General features: G+C 38.4%; 1 protein-coding gene across 5 annotated transcripts; it reads left to right on the top strand.

Annotated features, from left to right (window-relative positions):
• The first annotated feature begins 474 nt into the window (after positions 1-474).
• LOC127441100 (cullin-3-A-like) lies at positions 475-20,760 on the top strand. Of its 5 annotated transcripts, XM_051698286.1 has the most exons (18): positions 530-678; positions 1,493-1,555; positions 1,642-1,693; positions 6,278-6,475; positions 10,170-10,283; positions 10,843-11,003; positions 11,618-11,732; positions 14,127-14,355; positions 14,793-14,938; positions 15,181-15,357; positions 15,642-15,812; positions 15,899-16,006; positions 16,402-16,526; positions 18,479-18,575; positions 18,939-19,073; positions 19,163-19,349; positions 19,877-20,022; positions 20,129-20,760. In XM_051698286.1, exons 4-18 carry the CDS (start codon positions 6,278-6,280, stop codon positions 20,258-20,260), a joined length of 2,241 nt encoding a protein of 746 aa, XP_051554246.1. In that variant the 5' UTR covers positions 530-678; positions 1,493-1,555; positions 1,642-1,693; the 3' UTR covers positions 20,261-20,760. The 5 variants fall into 5 exon arrangements, with proteins under 5 accessions (XP_051554242.1, XP_051554244.1, XP_051554246.1 ...); XM_051698282.1 differs by having other exon boundaries at positions 475-678; positions 1,493-1,693; XM_051698283.1 differs by lacking the exon at positions 530-678 and adding an exon at positions 814-855 and having other exon boundaries at positions 1,493-1,693.
• The last annotated feature ends 2,276 nt before the right edge of the window (positions 20,761-23,036 follow it).

Below are 23,036 nucleotides of genomic sequence, written 5' to 3'. Positions count from 1 at the left end.
CAGCATTTAAAATAAGATAGGCCTTTCGATTGACCTTTTGATTTTTAATATTATGAGAAACATAAATTCAGTGAAGAGTGTCCACAAACAGACAGATAGATAGATAGATAGATAGATAGATAGATAGATAGATAGATAGATAGATAGATAGAAGATAGATACTTGTGTATTTAAAAGGAATCTACGTGACAAATGCAAATACAGTATAATCGCCTAGTAATACTAATCATAAAGAAATAATAAACAGCCCCACACAAAATTATATTCCCAAACAATGTTGATGATCAGAATTTTATGATCAAGCTTCATGTCAGTGTTTTATATGAATTTAACAGTCAATCCAAGTAGATTAGACTTTCCTTACCACCGGAGTGACCGGACTGCTGTTTACCACATGTTAACCCCAGCTGGCCGCCGTTCTCGCGATATTGGCGGCATTCCTGTGGGCACAATCTACATTCTCGCGAGATTTCGTCGTCTTCCATCGCTTGTTGAGACAGAGGGAGAGTCAGGGATACAAACTTGGGGGGGGAAGAGGGCGAGAATTGTCCGCGTTTCCCCTCAGCAAATCCGCCCTGACATCTGTTGATGGCATCGCTCCCAGACCCAAAACCAAACATGTCCAACCTCAAACCCGGCACCAAGAAGGATACCAAAATGCGGATCCGCGCCTTCCCCGTAAGTATAAACCGGGATGAGCGTGCCTCAGGCGGCCGCGGGGATTACTCGAGGGCCGGGGATCGGGCAGAGCAGCAGGCCGCTGTTGGTTTAGATGTTTTGAAACGGGCTGAGAGACTTGCAAAACCTTTGGAGAAGAAAGTGGTTATAATGAAGATAAAAAATAGTGTGCAGATGGTGAATATGTTGATATTTGGTTTCATTAATAGAGACAGGAGTGATTTGAGATTGGAACAGACAAATATTGAACATTCATAAACAGTGTGTGTATATGTTGAAAACTTAGTGATTCTTGCAGTCAGGTTTGCTTGATCATTGAACTATTGTACAGGAAGGGAAGATGCACTCCTTGTTCCTCACCTGCTTGTTTACTTTAAGTGTTTTGATCTGGTTGGTTTGTGTTTTGTTGTCACTTTGATGGTTAATGTTGTGTGATTTGTTGTCATACTGATGGCTAGAGTTGTGCAGTGTTGGGTGTAATGCATTACTAAGTAATTAATTACTGTAATTAAATTACTTCTTCATGATTTTTGGTGTGTAATAGTGCTCTGATAAAATAAATTAGGTCAGAATAACTGTCTAGTTCATGCAGATCTTTTCAGTTAACTGTGTGTGTGGATCAGAGGAGCTTTACCATGTGGATTTGTATAGGCCTACTGTTTTAATGAAGGTTTGGAAACTCCAGAGTATGGCACCTGTCAGCAAGTCAACATGACTCAACAAATGTTCTTGTTACTATAAGTTAAAATATTGTTATATATTATTATAAGATACTGGTCTCATTCAGATAAGCTCTGTTTTTCTTTTGGAACAGGATATGTCTCACCCTGTCAAAGGAATTCATCAGACATCTCACAGCTGCCTCAACTTCATTCTTGTAGTATTACCCTCTCAACACCCACAATGTGACCTAGATTCTCACCCGATACACCCCACATCAGTTCTCTTCTGTTTTGTTTTTAGGTGTAAATTCATCACATGGATAAATGGCCAATTCTGTGTTGTTATTGTCATTGTAAGTGTGGGGCTTATTCTCATTTTCAAGACAATAATTTAGTTCTGACCAAACCAGGTGACAAAAACGATGTATGTCTGTGATTGTTCTGATTGTCTGGCTTTGTTCAAACTCCAAAACTGGGCTCCTTAATACTGTTGCTGCAGATAAATACCTGTAATGTTGTAATCCATAGCTTGAGATTTGAGTTTAGTCTCTTTTCTGTGAAGTTTTGGACCCTGAAGCTGTTGGCCTTGCCCTTGAATGTTTTATTAAGCTCTCTGAAAAGTGCAAATTTAGTATCCACATTTGGACATCCACAACAAAATGATGTACTTCAGATGTTGAAAAAATGATACAGATAATAATATTAAAAAAAATAACGTCACACACAAGTGATCATCAATCGTTTGATTACAGCTTATTTTGCAGTTTAATCCAATTCAAAGTACTTGCATACCCATGATTTGTTACCAACTATCCGCGCTATCCATGGTTTTCTTTGCTACAACTTCCACAGTTGTAATGAAAAATTCTGTTACAGTTAACTGGGATAAATGTTAGTAAGGGTGTTGATGTGTAGATGTGTAAAGTCTTATAACTGCTGCTAGTGCTGAGCAGATGATTTCTCTTTCCCTCATTAGTGCTGTTCAGAATGTCTGCGTTGTCAAGACGTTTCACATGATGGTTGAACTGCTCCATGGTACTTTTAAATAGCAAATTCTCATGTAAAATTCAAATGGGTCGCATGCGCAACGATATCGATGGAAGCCCGAATTAATCGTGCATGTGAGCCGCTCTGCGTTGTCACAGAGCTCGCATTTTAAGGAGCACCCGGTTGACGTGCTCGCACTGGTCCTGTCACTGGTCTGGAGCTCGCGTTTCGCGGGAAGCCCGGTTGATGCACGCACATGGATAGCAGAGCGCAATTTGGCTTCAAAGACCCTGCACACATCCTTGTCCCACATGAAAAGCATATTTAGTGCTGATAAAGTGAAATGAGTGTTATAAGGTTGCTTCATCGCCTGACGGAAATGCGTTCGGACGTAGCTGACATGAGAGTGTTAAAATAAAGGTGCATTTAAAAAAAAAATGTCTATATCAATATATACGCGTTGTATCAATAACATTGGATCGTTGGTTATTGGATTGATGCATCGATCCAGATCGATGGATCGTTACACCCCTAACAGTTACAGCTGTCACAATTAACTAATCATGTAAAGTGTTAATTACAGCATTCCATTTAGGGATACTTAAAATTTAAATAACAGATTTTTTTTTTCATGGTGTTAGGAGGGCCAATGTGAAGTTGACCAATTTGGCACTGACATGATTTACTGCATATAAAACAGCAATAAAAGTCATTCAGAAGCTGGATGTAAAGCCTACATAAAGAATATGGCATGAAGATGACATGAACAGTTTTTCGTCCTTTAAAAGTGTCATGTAAATTATTTTGTACTACTGAAATCATACCAGACCGATGTAGATATTGTGATTATTGCTCGGACTCATCCAGCATGTAAACGATAGTCTTTCTAGTCTATGCCTGCACGGATAGTCTTTATTCGGTTAACCGTTCGACGCGCCTGTATTTGAATACCAAAATCACTATTCGGTTATTCTATACATGCAATAGAGCTCTGCGACACGAGCCGTTCCTTAGGGATTTGGGCCAGGTTCGGGTCAGTTTTACAAGTATTGGGCAAGTTAGGGGCTGTTCACACTAGGGATGTGCACGAGTAAACAAATTCTAGGCTGAAATGTTGTTGACCAATATTATTATAAACTTTCCTCAAGAAACTCGAGAATTAGAGAATAATACATAAGTAAAAAAAGAAAAAAAAAATTCAATGAATAAAACACTTTTTGCAGAAAATAAATATCAAATAAATATAAACACAGCCGAATTAAGGCGGAGCGCATCTTTTGGCTTTCATAATATTCTTTTGCATGCTTCATTTTGAGGTAAAACAAATTGCTTGTATTACGAGTAATTATCAGCGTGTGACAGTTTGCATATTATATTTTTCTGCTCTGTCTAGGCTTTTGTGAACCTACACCACAGATGTCGCTTCTGTTTTAATAACAAGCTCTTCTTTATTTTCTTGACTTGTTTGGGAGTCGTTCCGTTCTGTGGAGATGTTTTTCTTGGGGTTTTTCCTTGGTCAAAAATGATTGAGTAGCACGAGTAATCCCACTCCGTGCTCTCCTGTAAATATTGAGAATCCTGCTGGACTCGCGCACACTGGCGTGCTCCAAAGATAGCGCGTGCAACGCTATTTGCTCGGACGTCCACCGAAAATTATATAATTAAATTTATATTTTATTAGTAATTCTATATTTGATTTATAATTTTATATTTATATTTCTAATTAAGAATTTCAATCCTCCTGAATTAATTCCTCCTATTATGATTTTCCTCTTCTGAATTGCTCTAATCCGTGGGCTAGTCAGCACAGGTCTGTTCATCTCAAGACCTGTCTGTCTTTAGGCTTAATAGAGAGAGACAGACAGGTGAGAGCTTTCCAGTGCCCGTGTTTGTACCAATATAACTGTCTCCTGGCATGAGGCCAGATTTATGGGAGAGCAGGAGCTGTGACGTGCATAATAATTATCGTAAGCTCTGACTCAAAGCTCTGCTGAAGTGTAATGTTGTTTTGACATGCTGAATTACTCACAGCTGTTTAAAAATGTAATTCACACATGATTAGCTATCAGATGCCAGCTAGTCGATATGCTGAGTCATATCAAGCAGAGTTGGGCAGTATTCAGAATAGAGCCCGACAGATATGGGATTTTTGAGACCGATACCGACTTTAGAGAGGGAAAATTCACCAGTTACCGATATGGTGGCCGATATAGTTGATCTTTGAGCTGGAATGAAAACAGACTTTTTCTATGTGGATTTTGCACCGATTTTGCACCGATATGACTATGCAAAGGTATTCGGATGGCTGCTTTCTTAAACAAAATTTTTTATCAAAGAATATTTGACATTATTATTATACATTGTCAACAAATTCTGGAAATGAACACTGAGAAAATAAAGAATGAATAAAAATACAATAAATAGCTAAATAAACATGCAGACTATTTTAATACTGCCAGTCAATTATTGGCAGGTTGTAAAACAAGAAGCATTTACACCTGACAAGACAAGAGAAACAGCGGCAGCGGTGGTACAACGCATTCTGCTATAGAAGTTCAGGGGAAACTTTCAGCGGTGGAAAACCAGACTTTTAAATATTACATTTTATAAATGCAATGACTGGAATTGTTCGGTTGAAGGTGGTACCAAACTGTGAATCCTGAACAAAACAATTTGGTGAATACATGTTTACACACAAGCTTCCACTGAACTGACAAGCAATGAAAGTAGCTACATGGTTAGCTAGTTAGCTGTAAGCTCGTTGTCACGGGGAGTAAAAGATGGACCAGTATTACGTCTCACCAACTAGGTAACAACGTAGCGTGAAATCAACACTCAACAGACACAATCCACCACTGCACCATTGTCTGCTGAGCTGCAGAAAGGTGCTCTGATGTTCAATCTGCTACATTACTGACTGCACTGACAAACTATAGCTGGCTAACAGCAAACAGGCATGAGTGACCATCAGTTCAGTTCTGTAAACAATGGAGTCAGAGCGCGCTCTGCTGGACAAACTACGCTATGACACAAATTCTGAAGCATTGTTTTCTGCATTATATGTTCTGAAAAATAGTTTTCATATCGGTAAAATATACGTCGATACCGATATATCGGTGAAAGGCTAATATCGGCCGATATATCGGTCGGGCACTAATAGTATAACATGCACAAAAAGGCATGAGAAAACTGAGCTCATCAATTATAACATAATTCAGGAACATAGTGTTAGTCATGACAAAGGAGTTTAAATTCTTATAAACCATATTTAATATTTTCAGTTAATTTGACAGCCTGTCTGCAAAAAAACAAAACAACAGCCGCTCATGTTAATCTGTTTCACCTTGTGAACATAAATATACAAAAACACAATGTTCAGTCTTTGAAGTGTGGTCCTCTTGTATTTAAGAAATCTAAATTGACTTCTGCACTGCTGAACACAATTCATGTTCCTGTCACACAATGTTCAACAATCCGATGCTGCATATTTCAGTTGGCCAGGCTTAGTAAACTTTTAACTTTTGAAGTAAAATTTTATGCTTTTCATTTCATTCAAGCTGACTAAAACATCTCGCACAACTTTTTCGTGCTTGCTCAGTTGACTGAAGGGATAAAAAGCAGCCAATCGCAGTGTGAAATGGAAATATTGCGCAGTGTAGATGCATTTGGGAGTTGTAATTTTTATTTCGATTGCACTATACAACACTTTATGAGCTTCAATCTAGGGTTGGGAATCTTCAGGCACCTCACAATTCGATCCTATTCATCTACATTTTTTTCCTTATTGATTAATCTGTTGTGCAAAGGCAAAACACAGTAACTTCACATTTTGACCAAAATTGGGGAATTAGATGATTATTTGAACCCTAACATAAAAGAACCTCCTTAACTGTAATGCCTCAACGTTAGCTTCTATATTCGTTGACTGATTGGGTGATTTGTTTTTGTAGATGACCATGGATGAGAAGTATGTCAATAACATCTGGGATCTTCTGAAGAATGCCATCCAGGAGATCCAGAGGAAGAACAACAGTGGGCTGAGCTTCGAGGAGCTCTACAGGAATGCATACACCATGGTGCTGCACAAACATGGGGAGAAGCTCTACACAGGCCTAAAGGAGGTGGTCACAGAACATCTCATTAACAAAGTATGAGCTCTTCTCTCACTCCGGGATCTTGCTTTTAATACTCAGCTCCATGCAGTCTAGGTAGAGCTGATCTTAAAAGGACTGGATTAGGTAGTGGTCACGCTAGGCTTTGAGGATGTGAAAACACTTCAGACCCGGTAACACTGCAAACCGTGCAGCTTTACCGTTTGTGTTCTCATTTAAAGGACCATTCTGGATTCAATTCAATTTAATCTCTCAGTGGACTGCATTTGTGGCATAATGTTCATTACCACAAAGAAATTATTTTGACTCGTTCCTCGTTTATAAAAAAAAAATAAAATAAAAAAAATTGTGCCTACATTAAGACACTTACAGTGGAAGTGAATGGTGCCAGTTGATAAACGTTAAAATTAGGACTGTCGATTTAACACATTCAGTGCGATTTAATCTTATTAAAAATAAAACATACAAAATTAACGCAATTAATCATGTCCTCGGACTGGAATAAAGAATATCCCTACCATCGGAGCAATGCAAGCTTAAAGTACCACCTGTTTTCAGCAGGGGGCATTAAGTAAAACTGCTGCTGTGAAGGCAACACTCAGCTGTTTAAAGAATAAACCAAACTCAGGCTTGCTTGACACTAGCGACAGCACAAGATGAGAACGCGTTCTTGAGTTCAGACACAGCTGGATGGAGCGCAATTTCGAATGCAGGGATCTCAAGATGTGTTTTTCCAAGTTTCAAACTACGTTTAACTTGAGACAGCGACCTAAAAAACTTTGTGTTTATGATGCAAAGCAATTAATGTGAGACGCTCTGAAAGCGTCCATCTGACTCAGGTGTACATTGGCGCGTTCTTAGACAAGACCTTATAATAAATCTATCTCTAATCTAATCTATCGAATTTTATTGCAAAATGGATTACTGTGGACTGTAGGCAAATGAGAGTCTTATGTTCAATAATATGGAAATTAACAATATATTACCCTGTAAAGCCACTTTTTTGTATTGTCTATCAATGCTTTACTCGTCTGCCACAGTAATGAAATGCATTTTAATTAATAGAAATTTTTTTTATTACATATATTTGTAATTATTTAAATCTACTTAATCATGTATTGAATTATTGGTATTTTAGGGGCTTTCTCTGCAAATATATATGCAATTCAATTAATTAATAATTAGTCATGTACTGTTATTAATTTGAATTAAAAAATTGTATCGATTAACTGTCCAACCCACACTGTTTAAAAAATGTAGCCACAGGACGTAAACACTATTCATGTTAACATGATTTTAGTGTGATAAAAGTGCTTGCTTGCTTTTTTGTTTAAAGTTATATCTAATATTACACCTTCATTGTCCTGACAGTAGCCTAGTTTCCATCCACTTTTTGCGCTATTTTGTTGTCGACAAAGTGAAAATGCGTAAAAATTTTTTTGCAAAATTTGCTGTCTTCTGCCTGTTTCCATTCAAATGGCCTTTTATCGATAAAAATGGTGTGCGTGATGACGTCATGCCTAAAAAAACACTTTATCGCAAAAGAAATCTGCCCTTATACCGTTTCCATACAGAAATGTGTGTTTATCGCTAATTCGCCTCCCAGATGTCCCTAATTTTTTTCCTCAGAAGTTTTGGTAAAATGGGGAGAGTATTGAGAAAATTCATTGAAATTAGCCAGCTTACCGTCATTTTAATTTCACAAATAAATGCAATCAGAAGAGGAGGAATTGCAATCAAAAGGGAGCAGTTGCCCTTCTGATAGGACTGTAATATTGGTCCTGATAGCGCCTATGGCAGGTTGCCACCGGTTCTGACCCAAAAGTGAATCATCATGGCCCTGTTCAAGCTGGCAACCTGCACCAAGTAGTGGGGGAAACTTTCGGACTTAGAATAAGGACCATCCATCGATGTGTATACGCTGTGTGCACAGCTATTAAAGAAAAATTGATGTGGTGTAATATCAGGGTTTACATATATGATACATTCCTGATATTCAATATTATTTTGAACAATCATCTGATCTAAAGCATCGCCATCACAACTGCATTATGTCCTGAATATTTGTCCAGCAACTTTTAATGACCAACTGAACTTGACTTGACTGAAAATTTATTTTAGTATCATAATGCAATTTACATTTTCTGAAGAAGCTCAGCAAATGCCATCCGAGGTAAAGAGGGTTAGATTTAAAATATTTAAAAGTTTTAAAATGTTCAAAAGCTCGTTTTCTGAAAGTGAACTCAGCATTGGAAAAATAGTTCTGATAGTTTATAGTCTTGAAAAAAGTGCAGAACATTCTGAGAATGTAATTCAGCTGACTTTTTTTGTTTACAGAATAGGGTTAGGCTAATTTAAGTTTGTGAAAAGAAAAGGCAGTTATATAGGTCTAAAAATAAAAAATTTGTTTGGTAATTTATTTTTTTAATTTAATGCTTTATTCTTTGGTAATTTATTTAATTTAATACAGGGAATTTTGCCGGCATTTTTTCAAAAGTAAGCTAAACAATAATTTTATAGAATTGGGCTATATGTTAGTGTTCAAAAAGAGCACACTGAAGCTTTTCTCCTAGTATTGTGTATTTATTTTTAAGTTAAAACATTTTATTGTGGGCTAATTCCGTGACTGCTGTCTATTATTTTGAATGGTGTGGAAAAGCAACTTTAATAAATAAACGGATGTCTACTGCGATTAATCGCAAAGACTGGCCATTAATTTGTTCTCCGTGCACTTGACGATGTGCATGATACGAGATATTTGTGTTGGCACTCCTGGAAGTGTCATGTTTGCAGCATCGGATCTATATGCCGTTAAGATCAATCCATAATCACGTACAATAAATTGGCTTTCAAATATGTATACCTTGTCGTCATGATTAACACAGGCTAACAATTGGGGCAAACTCTGTCATGTGACACTAAATTTTTGTCAACACAAAACACTCGACAAAAAGTGTTTCCAAACCAGTTTTTCGCGCCATTTGATGTGACATCGAAAAATATTATGTCGACATTTGTTACATTTTAGCGATAATTAGCATTTCCATTAGCTTTATTTTGATGCACTAAAACTTTTTTCACTAAAAATCCTTGGATGGAAATGTAGGTAATGTAATGCAAGTAAACCCTGTAATTCCAGAAAGCAGTTTTATTCACACAAGCCTAACCAAATCCCTGAGAACATGTGAAGGGCACTGTCTCAGATCTTCACTGTGTAATATGTTAATGAGGGCTCTTGAGTTTTAATCTCTGGTACAATCTAGAGCTGCATGATTCTGGATAAATTGAGAATCACGATTTTTTTACTTAGAATAAAGATCACGATTCTCTCACGATTCTGAAGAAAAATGCTTATTTCAGTGATTTACAAAACCTGGACATAAGGGTATTAAACAAAGTAACATATAATTTACTAGAGGTCCTGACAAAATGTTCTCTGCTTCAACCTATGCAAAAATGCAATACATTTGTAAATCAAATATACAAAGTCCACAAGAGGGCGCAACGTATACATTATAAACCAAGGGTCTTCAACGGGGTCCACGGTGGTACCGCGGGGGGCCGCAAATTGTTGTTGGATCCACCATTGGCACAGTTCTGGAGATGGTGGCAAGTGGCTTGTCCCAGTGGAGTTGTTTTTAAGGTGATGTCACTGTGCACACAGGTGAATGAAACGCATGTGCTATTCCTGCAATAATTGCTTTGTTTTGTTTTTTTTACCTATCCTCAGGTACGAGAAGACGTGCTTCACTCGTTAAACAACAATTTCCTCCAGACGTTAAATCAAGCGTGGAATGATCACCAAACGGCCATGGTCATGATTAGAGATATCTTAATGTACATGGTAGGTTCTTCAATTTAACTTTTTGAGGAGTAGTAAATATTATATACATTATTGGGTTATATTGCATTACATTAGGAGCATTCACATGTATATTGTTGGTTTTTAAGAGTTCAGGGAGGATGGTGTATAATGCGTATACTAAAGTGAAGACATTAATATTGGGTGGCAAGATTAAAAGTGTCAAATTGTATATTGTTGGCTTTAGAGATTTCAGGAAGGAAAATATCTAAACGTAAACACTAAAAATGAATACCAAAATTTTAACAACTTGGTGCCTTCAAAACAAACCAAATAAAGCTTCTAAGGCCATTAAGATTTACTGAGACAGTCGTTTCAAAATTGCAACTATATATTAATGTTACAAAAGGCATGTCAAGATCTTTAAGGAGAAAGTAGATTTGGAAACTTTTCTTAACCAATTGCAGCTTTGAGATGCTTTTTTGAGACAAAAATATTTTTTCTTTTTTTTTATTGAAATTTCTGGGGCTTGTCTACTAAAGACAATTTATAATGAATAAAATTTCCTGAATAATGTATCTTTCTTTTTCTCTCTCTGTAGGACCGTGTGTATGTTCAGCAAAATAATGTGGATAATGTCTATAATCTCGGCTTGATCATCTTCAGAGATCAGGTGGTGCGGTACGGCTGCATCAGAGACCACCTCAGACAAACTCTTCTGGACATGATCGCTCGAGAACGCAGGGGAGAGGTGGTCGACAGGTCTGCGGCCGCGTCTGTCTGTCTTTTACAGTTTTACAATTTAAAACCTGTTAAAGGGGTCATGAAATTAGGAATGAAATTGTCCTTGATCTTGTCACATGTAAGAGTTCATTGTACTATAAAACATACTGTAAGTTTCAGTGCTCAAAACTTCCTCCTCACTGCAAAAAGAGCATTTATTGAAACCAAGCTGCCAAAACGACTCGTTGTGTACTTCCTCCACATTGTGATATTTGCATCTGACAGTCTCCACAACAACACATCAGTGACTACTTTACCGTATCACTTACGTAGCCCTGCACAATAGTGGTGAGCAGTGAGACGGCAAGGAGAGAGCAGGTCAGTCAAGAGCAGAGAGCATGTTTTACAAATAGATTATTGTTTTTGTGCAATTTATTTATTTTTTTTTTCTAATATTCTTAGTCAACCTCAAGGAACATAAAATGATTTTAAAAAGCCATTTCGTGACCCCTTTAATTAAATCAGCTACCAGCTCTTCTATCAGATGCACAACATTTTTTTCTTTTTTTATTGCAAATGCTTCACTTTTATTTTACAAGTACAAATGAACTGCAGTAGGGGACTAGTGCATTTGATTGTGTGTTTTGTGGCAGGGGAGCTATCAGGAATGCCTGTCAGATGCTGATGGTTTTGGGGTTAGAAGGACGGTCCGTATATGAGGAGGATTTTGAAATCCCATTCTTAGACATGTCTGCTGAGTTCTTCCAGGTGGGTTCTGTCTGAGTCAAGTAATTTTTTTATTTGTATAGCGCTTTTACAACATGCAGCTGTAACAAGATTAAGGTTGGGAAAGGAGGAGGCGGGAACCAGCTGAACAATCAAAGTAATATTTTAATAGGAACTTAAAAAGACACAAAAACATAAACGCACAGATGGCAGCTGCATGTGGCTCTCTCTCTCCTGAACTGCCACATTCCACTGCACTTATCCCTCTCCTCGGCTAATTAGCCCGATTGCCGCCCTCCTCCTCGTCACAGCAGCTTTACAGAAAATGATACAATAACAGAAAATTGTAACAGAAGATACATACAAAATATAAACACTGCATCTTTTTATATTTTGCATATTTTGACCTGTTGTCATTTTCTGCAAATAAATGCTTTAAGGGACAATATTTGTATTTTCACTACTGTGCCAAGTTTTCTCCATTTGGAGATAATGGCTCTCACTGGGGTTCTTTGGAGTCCTAGAGCCTTTGAAATAGCTTTGTTACCCTTCCCAGACTGATGTATTTCAATCACCTTTTCTTTAGTTCCCCTCTGGCTAAAATATATGAATGTAATGCCAATATTAGTTATCAATGTGTAATACAAATTGTGGTTTAAAATTAGTAAACTGAGTAGATGTTGGTGGCCGATGTTTAAACTAAATGATTTTGTATGAACTGTAATATTAATGACAAAGTCTTGGAAGTCAATCCCGAATTGTGGAAGTGCACATAGATGTAACTGTAAAGCCCACTGGTAATATTAGGGCAATGTCGTCACGAACATGTTTTCTAGTTAATTTGCGGGAAACCGCACAATGCAGGGCAGCTCTGCTTGCTTCTCGTGTACCTAAATCCCTGATGTGTCCGTGTGTGTCTCGCAGCAGCTGCCACAGAAGATACACATTTTTTTTTTTTTTTATATTTGCTTGAGTGGCAGCCGCGTTGGTCTGCAGTCAGTCTGAAATCTTTAAATACCAACCAAAGAAAATGTAATTGAGCTATTCTTTAACTGCAAAAACATGGAGAATAATAATTTTGAGTCATAAACTTAACAGAATTGTCCTTCAAATGTGTCAGAGATGTAGGCCAAAAAAAAGACGTGCATAAGTTACCCGGTGGTTTACAATAAAAATTAAATAAAAACGTCATAACCAGCTAAATTCATCTCGTAATATGAAGTTTAGCTTCATACACAAACTCTGTCATCGAATAATACATTTATTTTATAGTCTAAAATTATAAACAAAACATTTTACTGCCCAAAATATCCTAATATTTTATTGTGCATGGTTGAATGTTGTGAATGGTGGACAAATGCTGTAAAAGATTGTATTTTAAGCAGCTCATCAATTCTTTGAAAATAGTCAATCAATAATAAATAGGTGCTGTTTATCTGTTTAGAGTTGCTGTCCACTTTAACTATAACACTTTTTTCCCCGACTATTTAACAAGTTACACAGTTAATTCATCAAGCTATTATGGACCAGTTCAAGCTGACAACACTGCGTGGACTACAGAAACCTACATGTTTAGATACATTACGCCTAAAAATACTTAATATCCAATATTAATACTATATTTATGTATTTTTATTTTGATATGCTGTTTTTAGTAAACTGTGAGAGACATGATGTGGGTGACTTAACTCAATGAAGTTCTTGATTTTACATTTTTAACCACAATGAAACTGCAATACGAGCACCGTCTTGGCTGCACAAACGCCACACAATTTTACCAGTTGCCAGGTCCCGTGTTGTGTGAAACTCCCTTGTTTAGTTTCTATTTCATTGGGTACCTCGGTAGTCGATGTTATACAGTAGTCGCTGTAGTAACATTCAAGTGTATTGTTTGACTGATGAGTGTGCCTGTGCACGTGTGTGTGTTTGCTTAAATGCAGTGAGACAACTCTGGCTACGTCTATGACTTCAGGGGCTAATACAGCTGCATGCAGACAGAGATGTGTTCATTAATTTCTGTTTTGTTATTTTTGTATTTATTTTTTATTTTTTTCAATGCATCACAAATGTCATGGACTCTGAAAAAAAATCCAGAGTCCCAAAGGCTCGAGTCTGAGTCAAGTCTGATTAAAAATGCAGCCGAGTCCGGGACAAGTCCAAGTCCATTAAAATTGGACTTCTGACTCGAACTTGAGCCGAGTCCAAACTTGAGTACCCCAACTCTACTAAAAGTACTAGAAAAGAAATGCAGCCGTGATCAGATGATAAGAGCAAGTAATTTGTAACTCTGATAAGTGCCATCTCTGTACTATGATAGGGTGGTCTGAGGACTGCAAAGCAGTGCAATTCAATTCACTTATTCTCAGCTGCAGTCTTGGCAGTTTATGAGTGCAACATCTAAGGTCTCTCGCTTTCTGTGTGTTAACGTCTGCGTAGATGGAGAGTCAGAAGTTTCTGGCGGAGAACAGCGCAAGCGTCTACATCAAGAAAGTGGAGGCTCGGATAAACGAAGAGATCGAGCGAGTTATGCACTGCCTGGATAAATCGACCGAGGAGCCCATCGTGAAGGTGGTGGAGAGAGAGCTCATCTCCAAACACATGAAGACCATCGTAGAGATGGAGAATTCAGGGCTGGTCCACATGCTGAAGAACGGCAAGACAGAGGGTGAGCAACACGGCTCTGTTCGAGCATTTCTTTTAGGGATTTCAATAAATATTGGTGACTGAATCAAGATGCACTGTATGTGGAACTTGGTCCATTGGTGTTCCATGGCTAAAACAACAGCTTAACCTATAGGGGTTTAGAACAATATGAGAGAGTAAATAATGACAGACCTTCCATTTTTTTTCCATAAAATTAACTGAAAATACATACAAAAATTCCCTTGAAAATATATGAAAACAATTAGATATTTGATTCTAACAAAAGAGGGAGCTAACACTTCTGTTAATCTGCCAAGTAGTCAGCTTCCAGCAGCACTGCCACCAAACATTTATTTGATCCAATTAAAGGCCAATGGTTAATACTGGTTTGCCGATTATATCAGACGCTATCCCTCCCTGTCTTGTTTTCACTTAATTTTTCTTTCTCCTCATTTTCAGACCTGGCGTGCATGTATAAGTTGTTTGGTCGGGTTCCGAACGGGCTAAAGACGATGTGCGAGTGTATGAGCTGGTATTTGAGAGAACAAGGCAAAGCACTGGTGTCTGAGGAGGGAGAGGGCAAGAACCCTGTCGACTACATCCAGGTACCCTTGGATTTCACCAAACGTAGCCACAGCTGATTAGAGCTTATAGTTGTAGATGTTTAATGGTGAAGACAATACTTTAGTATATCCTAAATAAATAAAGAAAATTATCTGCTAAAGTTTCAGGATTCAGACTAGTGACAATTTGTTAATATTAGGAGCATAAACTTTGTTGAGGTTGTTGTGGGCATTACAATGTTTTATTTTTTTATTATTTTTTTTTTTTCATTTGAACAACTCAGGGTTTGTTGGACTTGAAGTCGCGTTTCGATCGGTTCCTGCAGGAATCCTTCAACAACGACAGGCTCTTCAAACAGACAATCGCCGGAGACTTTGAGTATTTCCTCAATCTCAACTCCAGATCGCCCGAGTACCTCTCACTTTTTATTGATGACAAACTCAAGAAAGGAGTAAAGGGGGTAAAAGACCACTAATAGACCATTTTCAGCTCTAAATAATAAAACTCTGGTCCCTGCTTTAAAGTCTCAGTCTTTAAAGACTAGGCAAAATAATTTTTGTGCTTCATGATTATCTGTTTTTGGTTGCCTTCCCTTCTTTAGAAAAAACGATGGACTTTATTTCCCTTACATTTTGCTGTGCAGATGGTTCAAAATTAAAATAGAATGTTACAATTTATGCAGAGACATTGAAATGAACCAAAACACACAAATAGATCAGATTTCCCTGCCCTCTACTTTTGTAGCTGACAGAACAGGAGGTGGAGTCTATCCTGGATAAAGCCATGGTGCTGTTCCGGTTCATGCAGGAGAAAGACGTGTTTGAGCGTTACTACAAACAGCATCTGGCCAGAAGACTCCTCACCAACAAGAGCGTCTCAGACGACTCGGAGAAAAACATGATCTCCAAACTAAAGGTGGACATCACATCATGAAATACTCTCTTTCACTTCATTGCTCTTCATGTCTAATGTGATAGATACTCACACTCTCTCTCTCTCAGACGGAATGTGGTTGTCAGTTCACATCTAAACTAGAGGGGATGTTTAGAGACATGAGCATCTCTAATACCACTATGGACGAGTTCCGCAATCATCTGCAGACCTCACAGGTACACAAACACACACATATGCTTGTGAAAACCTCCCAAAGACTTTGATTTTTGTCTTAAGGACATATTTACATTAAGCCTGATTTTTGGGCACAACAACTGAAACTCGTTCACAGTATACATGATGCAAATTTTCTCGAAATGCGGACAGTCCTTGTCTGTGCGTATTGTCGGCGCATGCGCCTGCCATTGACTATGAAAAGTGTATCACAAAGCAGTTGTTGTGTGCATGCATCGAACGCATTCGTATTCACTTGCAGTCAAAAGAGTCGCCTATACTTTAAAAGGCTGAGTGCTCGACCGTGTGCCAGACGAGCCGGAACGTGGAAAAAAGAACTATACCCGAGCCTTTAGTGTTGAGTTAATGTGTGTGGTTGATTTTCCTCATGTTGCAGGTGTCTCTTTGTGGTGTTGATCTCACAGTGAGAGTTCTGACCACAGGTTATTGGCCCACGCAGTCGGCCACGCCCAAATGCAACATCCCGCCCTCTCCCCGCCATGCCTTTGAAGTCTTCAGAAGGTACGACTCAAAATCCATTAATTATAATCAAGCAAATGGGTGGGTGATAAAACCAAAATTCAGTAACACTTTAAAATAAGTTTACATTTGTTAACATTAGCTAGCGACATTAGTTAACATGAACTAAAAATGAGCTATAATTTACACCACTTATTAATCTTGGTTTATGTTAATAGCAACATATACTAATACTTTTTTAAATTATATAAGTTATATGTGCCAACATTAGTTAAATTATGAACTAACATAAATTAACAATGAACAATTAGATGGATTTTGTTCAGAAGAGGAGGAAGATATTAGGAATTTATTTTGGTATTGTCTTTATGTTGCTTCTTTTTGGTCCAGTATAGTGAAATGGCTCGCTGCATTTTATATTAAGTTCCCATTGAATCCGTATATGATAATTTGGGGTGATTATACACAAATTATTTTTTATTGAATTCCAATATTATTTTGTATGGAAAAGTATCGATCAGCCACAACTTTAAAAACACCTACCTAATATTGTATAGGTCCCCCTCGTGCCGCCAAAACAGCGCCAACCAATTGTACAGAGCAGTTATTTGAGTTACCGTAGACTTTGTCAGTTTGAACCAGTCTGGCCATTCTCTGTTGACCTCTCTCATCAAAAGGCATTTTTGTCCACAGAACTGCCGCTCACTGAATGTTTTTTGTTTCTGGCACCATTCAGAGTAAATTCTAGAGACTGTTGTGCTTGAAAATCCCAGGAGATCAGCAGTTACAGAAATACTCAAACCAGCCCATCTGGCACCAACAATCATCCATGCGATTATCTAATCAGCTAATCATGTGGCAGCAGTGCATAAAATCATGCAGATATGGGTCAGGAGCTTCAGTTAATGTTCACATCAACCATCGGAATGGGGAAAAAATGTGATATCAGTGATTTGGACCATGGCATTATTGTTGGTGCCAGATGGGCTAGTTTGAGTATTTCTGTATTTAACAGAGAATGGCCAGACTGGTTCGAACCGACAAAGTCTACGAAAAATCAGATAACTGCTCTGTACAATTGTGGTTAGGGGTTGGTTCTCTTTTGGCGGCACGAGGGGGACCTAAAAAAATAGTAGGCAGGTGGTTTTAACATTGTGGCTGATTGGTGTATATTTTCAAAACTATTCATAATAAAGATTTAAGTCTACTTGCATTTAAAATGTATTTGAAGTACTATTACATGTTAGAGAAAATGACAAAAGTTTAAACTGGTAGGAAGAAAATTGGTGAGCTTTTTTGAAGATTGATTGAGATTAAGGTTTTTCATTGTACTGTTATATATTCAAATGACTTATTTTGGAAGAAAGAAAAGCTGTATGAATAGTGGTCTAATTATACTGTTTAGATTATGGAATGTGTGTGTGTGAGAGAGAGGTTTTTTATGTTGGGTCTTATTTTTTTTCTTGTCTTACAATAATTTTTTGTGATACTGATTATTATATATAACATTTTTCGTGTATGTGCTATTAATAATAATAAAATTTTTTTTTTTTAAAATGACCATTTACTAGGATTAATAAATACAGAAAAATAACATTGTTCATTGGTAGTTCATGATATCTAATACATTTACTAATGTTAAAAAATGTAACCTTATTATAAAGTGCTACCCAAAATTCTATATTACATTATGAGTCATTTTACATCACGGTAACGATATACAGTATATTACAATATAAAAATAAAAAAAGTGTAACCATGTGATATGGGTGGGCGACATAAGCCAAAAATTATATATCTTAAAATTTTTGGTCGATAACTAAATATATGACACTATAGCCTACACATTATGATGGAAAGTGATTCAAAAACTTCTGGGGGCGTAAATCCTTTTTGATTTAAACAACATCCAAAGTAGCCTAATAATGTTTGTCAGATGTGTGTCAGATGTTATTATTTGTTGCTTGATTTCACATGAGTTCAGCTCTATGCAGGTTTTATTTGGCTAAGCACAGTGGCAGGCAGCTCACACTCCAGCACCACATGGGATCTGCAGACCTCAACGCCACCTTCTATGGCCCAATTAAGAAGGTACAGACACCTGCACATTTACTGCTGGAAACTAGTGTCCATAGGAGGCACGCTGTGATAAAGCGACTAGTGATAGATCTCTTCTTTTTTAATTTGGGATTTTGGCCTAACTAGCCTTGACCACGACAGGAGGTGCACAGAACATTTTGTGTCACTTGGTTTCTACATCTGTACTGGTTAACTCCACCCACAATGAGATCTCATATGTCCTAAATGCTCCCCCGCATATATATTCAACATCAAGTAAATGATTGACCGTAATGTTGTCGATTCACGCAGTAATAAAACACTTGTTGCTGTACGTGTGCAACTTAAAAAAATAAGTTGAGCTTAATTGACTCTTAAATCTCTCTCACTCTGTAGGAGGATGGGTCAGATGTGGGTGTGGGCGGGGCTTTGCTAACAGGCTCAAACACACGGAAGCACATTCTTCAGGTGTCCACTTTCCAGATGACCATCCTCATGCTCTTCAACAACAGAGACAAGTTCACCTTTGAGGTACAGCTCCCCACCCACCTGTTCAGAAACCTTCAGACTGCAGTGTTGTTATTTTCTCATATCGATTTTGTTGACCTTTGACCCTTCAGGAGATCCAGCAGGAGACTGATATCCCTGAACGTGAATTGGTCCGGGCTCTGCAGTCTCTCGCCTGCGGGAAACCCACCCAGCGAGTTCTCACGAAAGAGCCCAAGAGTAAAGAGATCGAAAATGGCCATGTGTTTACAGTCAATGACCAGTTTACCTCCAAACTGCACAGAGTCAAAATACAAACAGGTAACATGCTAAATGCAACAGCCATAAGGTGGTGCTGTTGAGTCAGAATGTAGGAACCGTGGAGGAGTGACTGAATTTGCTTTAGAGATGACTGGTGATAAAAAAGGAAAGTTTAGATAAAAAGATCATACTGAATCATGTGAGGGTTGATGCGCAATCAGCTGGTCATTCTTGAAAAAATAAACCTCAACATAAAGTATATTTTGCAATAATGACTACATTTTTCCTGCCAAGATTTTTGAGTTGAAATTATTATGTGAGAAGAGACCACAGAAAAATACAAGAGACCATCTGATGAAACTAGTACAGCTATGTCTGAAATCAGTTGACAACAGTCAATTATGCAGTTTAGCAATCATCATACATAGAGTATATGACTGCAGAATGCCACACTTGATCAGTATCAAGTATTTTAAAGGGCTGTTTAAAAAGCTGAGAAATTGTACCTGTATTTTCATGTCTCAAGTGAATGATCTCTCATGGAATTTGAAATTCACAAGCTTAACAAATGTGTCTGTCTCTTACAGTTGCTGCTAAACAAGGCGAGTCAGACCCAGAGCGAAAAGAGACACGGCAGAAAGTGGACGACGACAGGAAGCATGAAATCGAGGCTGCCATTGTACGCATTATGAAGTCACGGAAGAAGATGCAGCACAATGTACTGGTAGCAGAGGTGAGTGTGTGTTTTCTTGGATGTTTTATCATTCCTGTGAATTCTTAAAACAATGACGATGCCTATCTGCTCATTTCTAATTATCTGATTGGTTGTCTCCTGTCAGGTGACCCAACAGCTGAGGGCACGGTTCCTGCCGAGCCCTGTGGTAATTAAAAAACGCATTGAAGGACTTATAGAAAGAGAATATTTGGCTCGGACGCCAGAGGATCGTAAAGTCTACACATACGTTGCATAGTGGATCACCTCTCTGAACAAGGAGACGAACGTAAGAAAAGGAAAAATAAAAGATTCTGGACTGCTTATTGCATGGACTGGGAAGTTCCTTTTTAAAAAAAAAACAACCAAAAAACCAAAAAAAGATGAACTCTGGGTAGAGGACATTATTATTAAAAGCAAACCAAGAAATCATAAACCATACAATCTGAAAATAATCAGGAAATAAAATGAATCCATTATGTGTTGTAGATAATTTTTAATTAGACCACTCCCACTGTTATGAGAATCTCCGCTATGAATGGATCCAGCTTCAATCTCTTCACCGTTTTACCCTCCTAGAGATCAATGGAAAAGAATCCCTTGGGAAAATGTGAATGCACTGCACATTGTTGTTGTTTTTTTTTTTTCTTTTTCAATACACTATAAAAGGCAGATTTATTAAAAACCCTAACAAAACCGTAAAAACATGGCTACAGAATTAAGACAAAAAAAATTTAAATAAAAAAATGTTGATATTGAGCCGTTTGCCACTTTCTTGATGCAATCATGAGTGCCTTGGTGAAGTCAAGGCATGGAGGCTGAACATGTCAATGTAATTTCATTCTTGGTTCATTAAACAAATACAAACGTTTCGCACTGTCCTAGGTGGATGTGGCATTCCGACTCTAGTGTAGTATGAAATGAAAGCAGCCAGATAACTTAGAATTAGAGGGTACATCACTATCTTCAATTTCCTGCTATTAAATATCTTAAATGCAATTTACTGTCAGGCTTGAATTATGTGTGGGTCTGGCCCAAACACAATTGGATTTTTTTTAAATGGGTAAAGCTGAAAAGGGGCACATCTGCACTGCAGATCCTGGTTTAGAAGGTTTTACAATGAGAGTCAGTGAACATCAACTCCCTGGTGAAATAAAAGTAAGGTAAAAAAAAAAATATATATATATATATATATATATATATATATATATATATATATAAATATATATATATATAATACTGTATATACCACAACATTAAAACCGTCTGCCTAATATCGTGTAGTTCCCCCTCGTGCCACAAAAACAGCTCTGACCCGTCGAGGCATGGACTCCACAAGATCTCTGATGGTGTCCTGTGGTATCTGGCACCAAGACATTAAGATCCTTTAAGTCCTGCAAGTTGCGAGGTGGGGCCTTCATGGATCGGACTTGTTGATCCAGCACATACCATAGATGTTCAATCGGATTGAGATCTGGGGTATTTGGAGGCCAAGTCAACACCTTGATCTCTTTGTCATGTTCCTCAAAACATTCCTGAACAATTTTTGCAGTGTGGCAGGGTGCATTATCCTGCTGAAAGAGGCCACTGCCATCAGGGAATACAGTTGCCATGAAGGGGTGCACGTGGTCTGCAACAACCTTTAGGTAGGTCGTACGTGTCAAAGTAACATCCACATGAATACCAGGACCCAAGGTTTCCCAGCAGAACATTGCCTAGAGCATCACACTGCCTCCACCGGCCTGCCTTCTTCTCATAGTGCATCCTACTGCCATCTCTTCCACAGGTAAACGACGCACATGCACCCGGCCATCCACATGATCTAAAAGAAAATGTGAATCATCAGACCAGGCCACCTTCTTCCATTGCTCCATGGTCCAGTTCTGACGCTTGCGTGCCCATTGTAGCCAGTGGACAGGGGTCAGCATGGGCACTCTGACTGGTCTGTGGCTATGCAGCCCCATACACAGCAAGCTGCAATGCACTGTGTGTTCTTACACCTTTCTAAGATGGCCAGCATTAAGTTTTTCAGCAATTTGTGCTACAGTAGCTCTTCTGTGGGATCGGACCAGACGGGCTACCTTTCGCTCCCCACGTGCATCAGTGAGCCTTGGGCACCCATGATCTGGTTCACCGGTTGTCCTTCCTTGGACCACTTTTGGTAGGTACTAACCACTGCACACCGGGATCACCCCACAAAACCTGCCGTTATGGAGATGCTCTGACCCAGTCATCTAGCCATCACAATTTGGCCCTCGTCAAAGTCGCTCAGATCATTACGCTTGCCCATTTTTCCTGCTTCCAACACATGAAATTCAAGAACTGACTGTTCAATTGCTGCCTAATATATCCCACCTCTTGACAGGTGCCATTGTAACGATATAATCAATATTATTCACCTGTCAGTGGTTTTAATGTTGTGGCAGATCAGTGGAGTGTTGCAGTGATGGTTGTCCTTCTGCAAGTTTCTCCCATCTCCACACATGATCTCTGGAGCTCAACCAGAGTGACCATCGGGTTCTTGGTCACCTCTCTTACCAAGGCCCTTCTCCTCCGATTGCTCAATTTGGCCAGGCGGCCAGCTCTAGGAAGAGTCCTGGTTGTTCCAAACTCCTTCCATTTAAGAATTATGGAGGCCACTTTGCTCTTGGTAACCTTCAATGCAGCCAAAATTTTTTTTAGCCTTCCCCAAATCTGTGCCTCGACACAATCATGTCTCTGAGCTCTGGAGGCAGTTCCTTTGACCACTGCATTTTAAGCTGTGAGACCTTATATAGACGGGTGTGTGCCTTTCCAAATCATGTCCAGTCAACTTGATTTGCCACAAGAGACTCCAATCAAAGTGTAGAAACATCTCAAAGATGATCCAGAGAAATAGGATGCACCTGAGCTAAATTTCAAGTGTCATAGCAAAGGTCTGAATACTTATGTCAATGTGATATTTCATTTTTTTTTTCTCTACCCTTTTTCTTCCCAATTTGGCATGCCCAATTCCTAATGCACTCTAAGTCCTCGTGATGACATAGTGACACCTC

Source organism: Myxocyprinus asiaticus, chromosome 5 (assembly GCF_019703515.2).
Source record: "Myxocyprinus asiaticus isolate MX2 ecotype Aquarium Trade chromosome 5, UBuf_Myxa_2, whole genome shotgun sequence".
NCBI classification, from domain to species: Eukaryota; Metazoa; Chordata; class Actinopteri; order Cypriniformes; family Catostomidae; genus Myxocyprinus; species Myxocyprinus asiaticus.
This window is presented reverse-complemented; position numbering and strand designations above follow the sequence as displayed.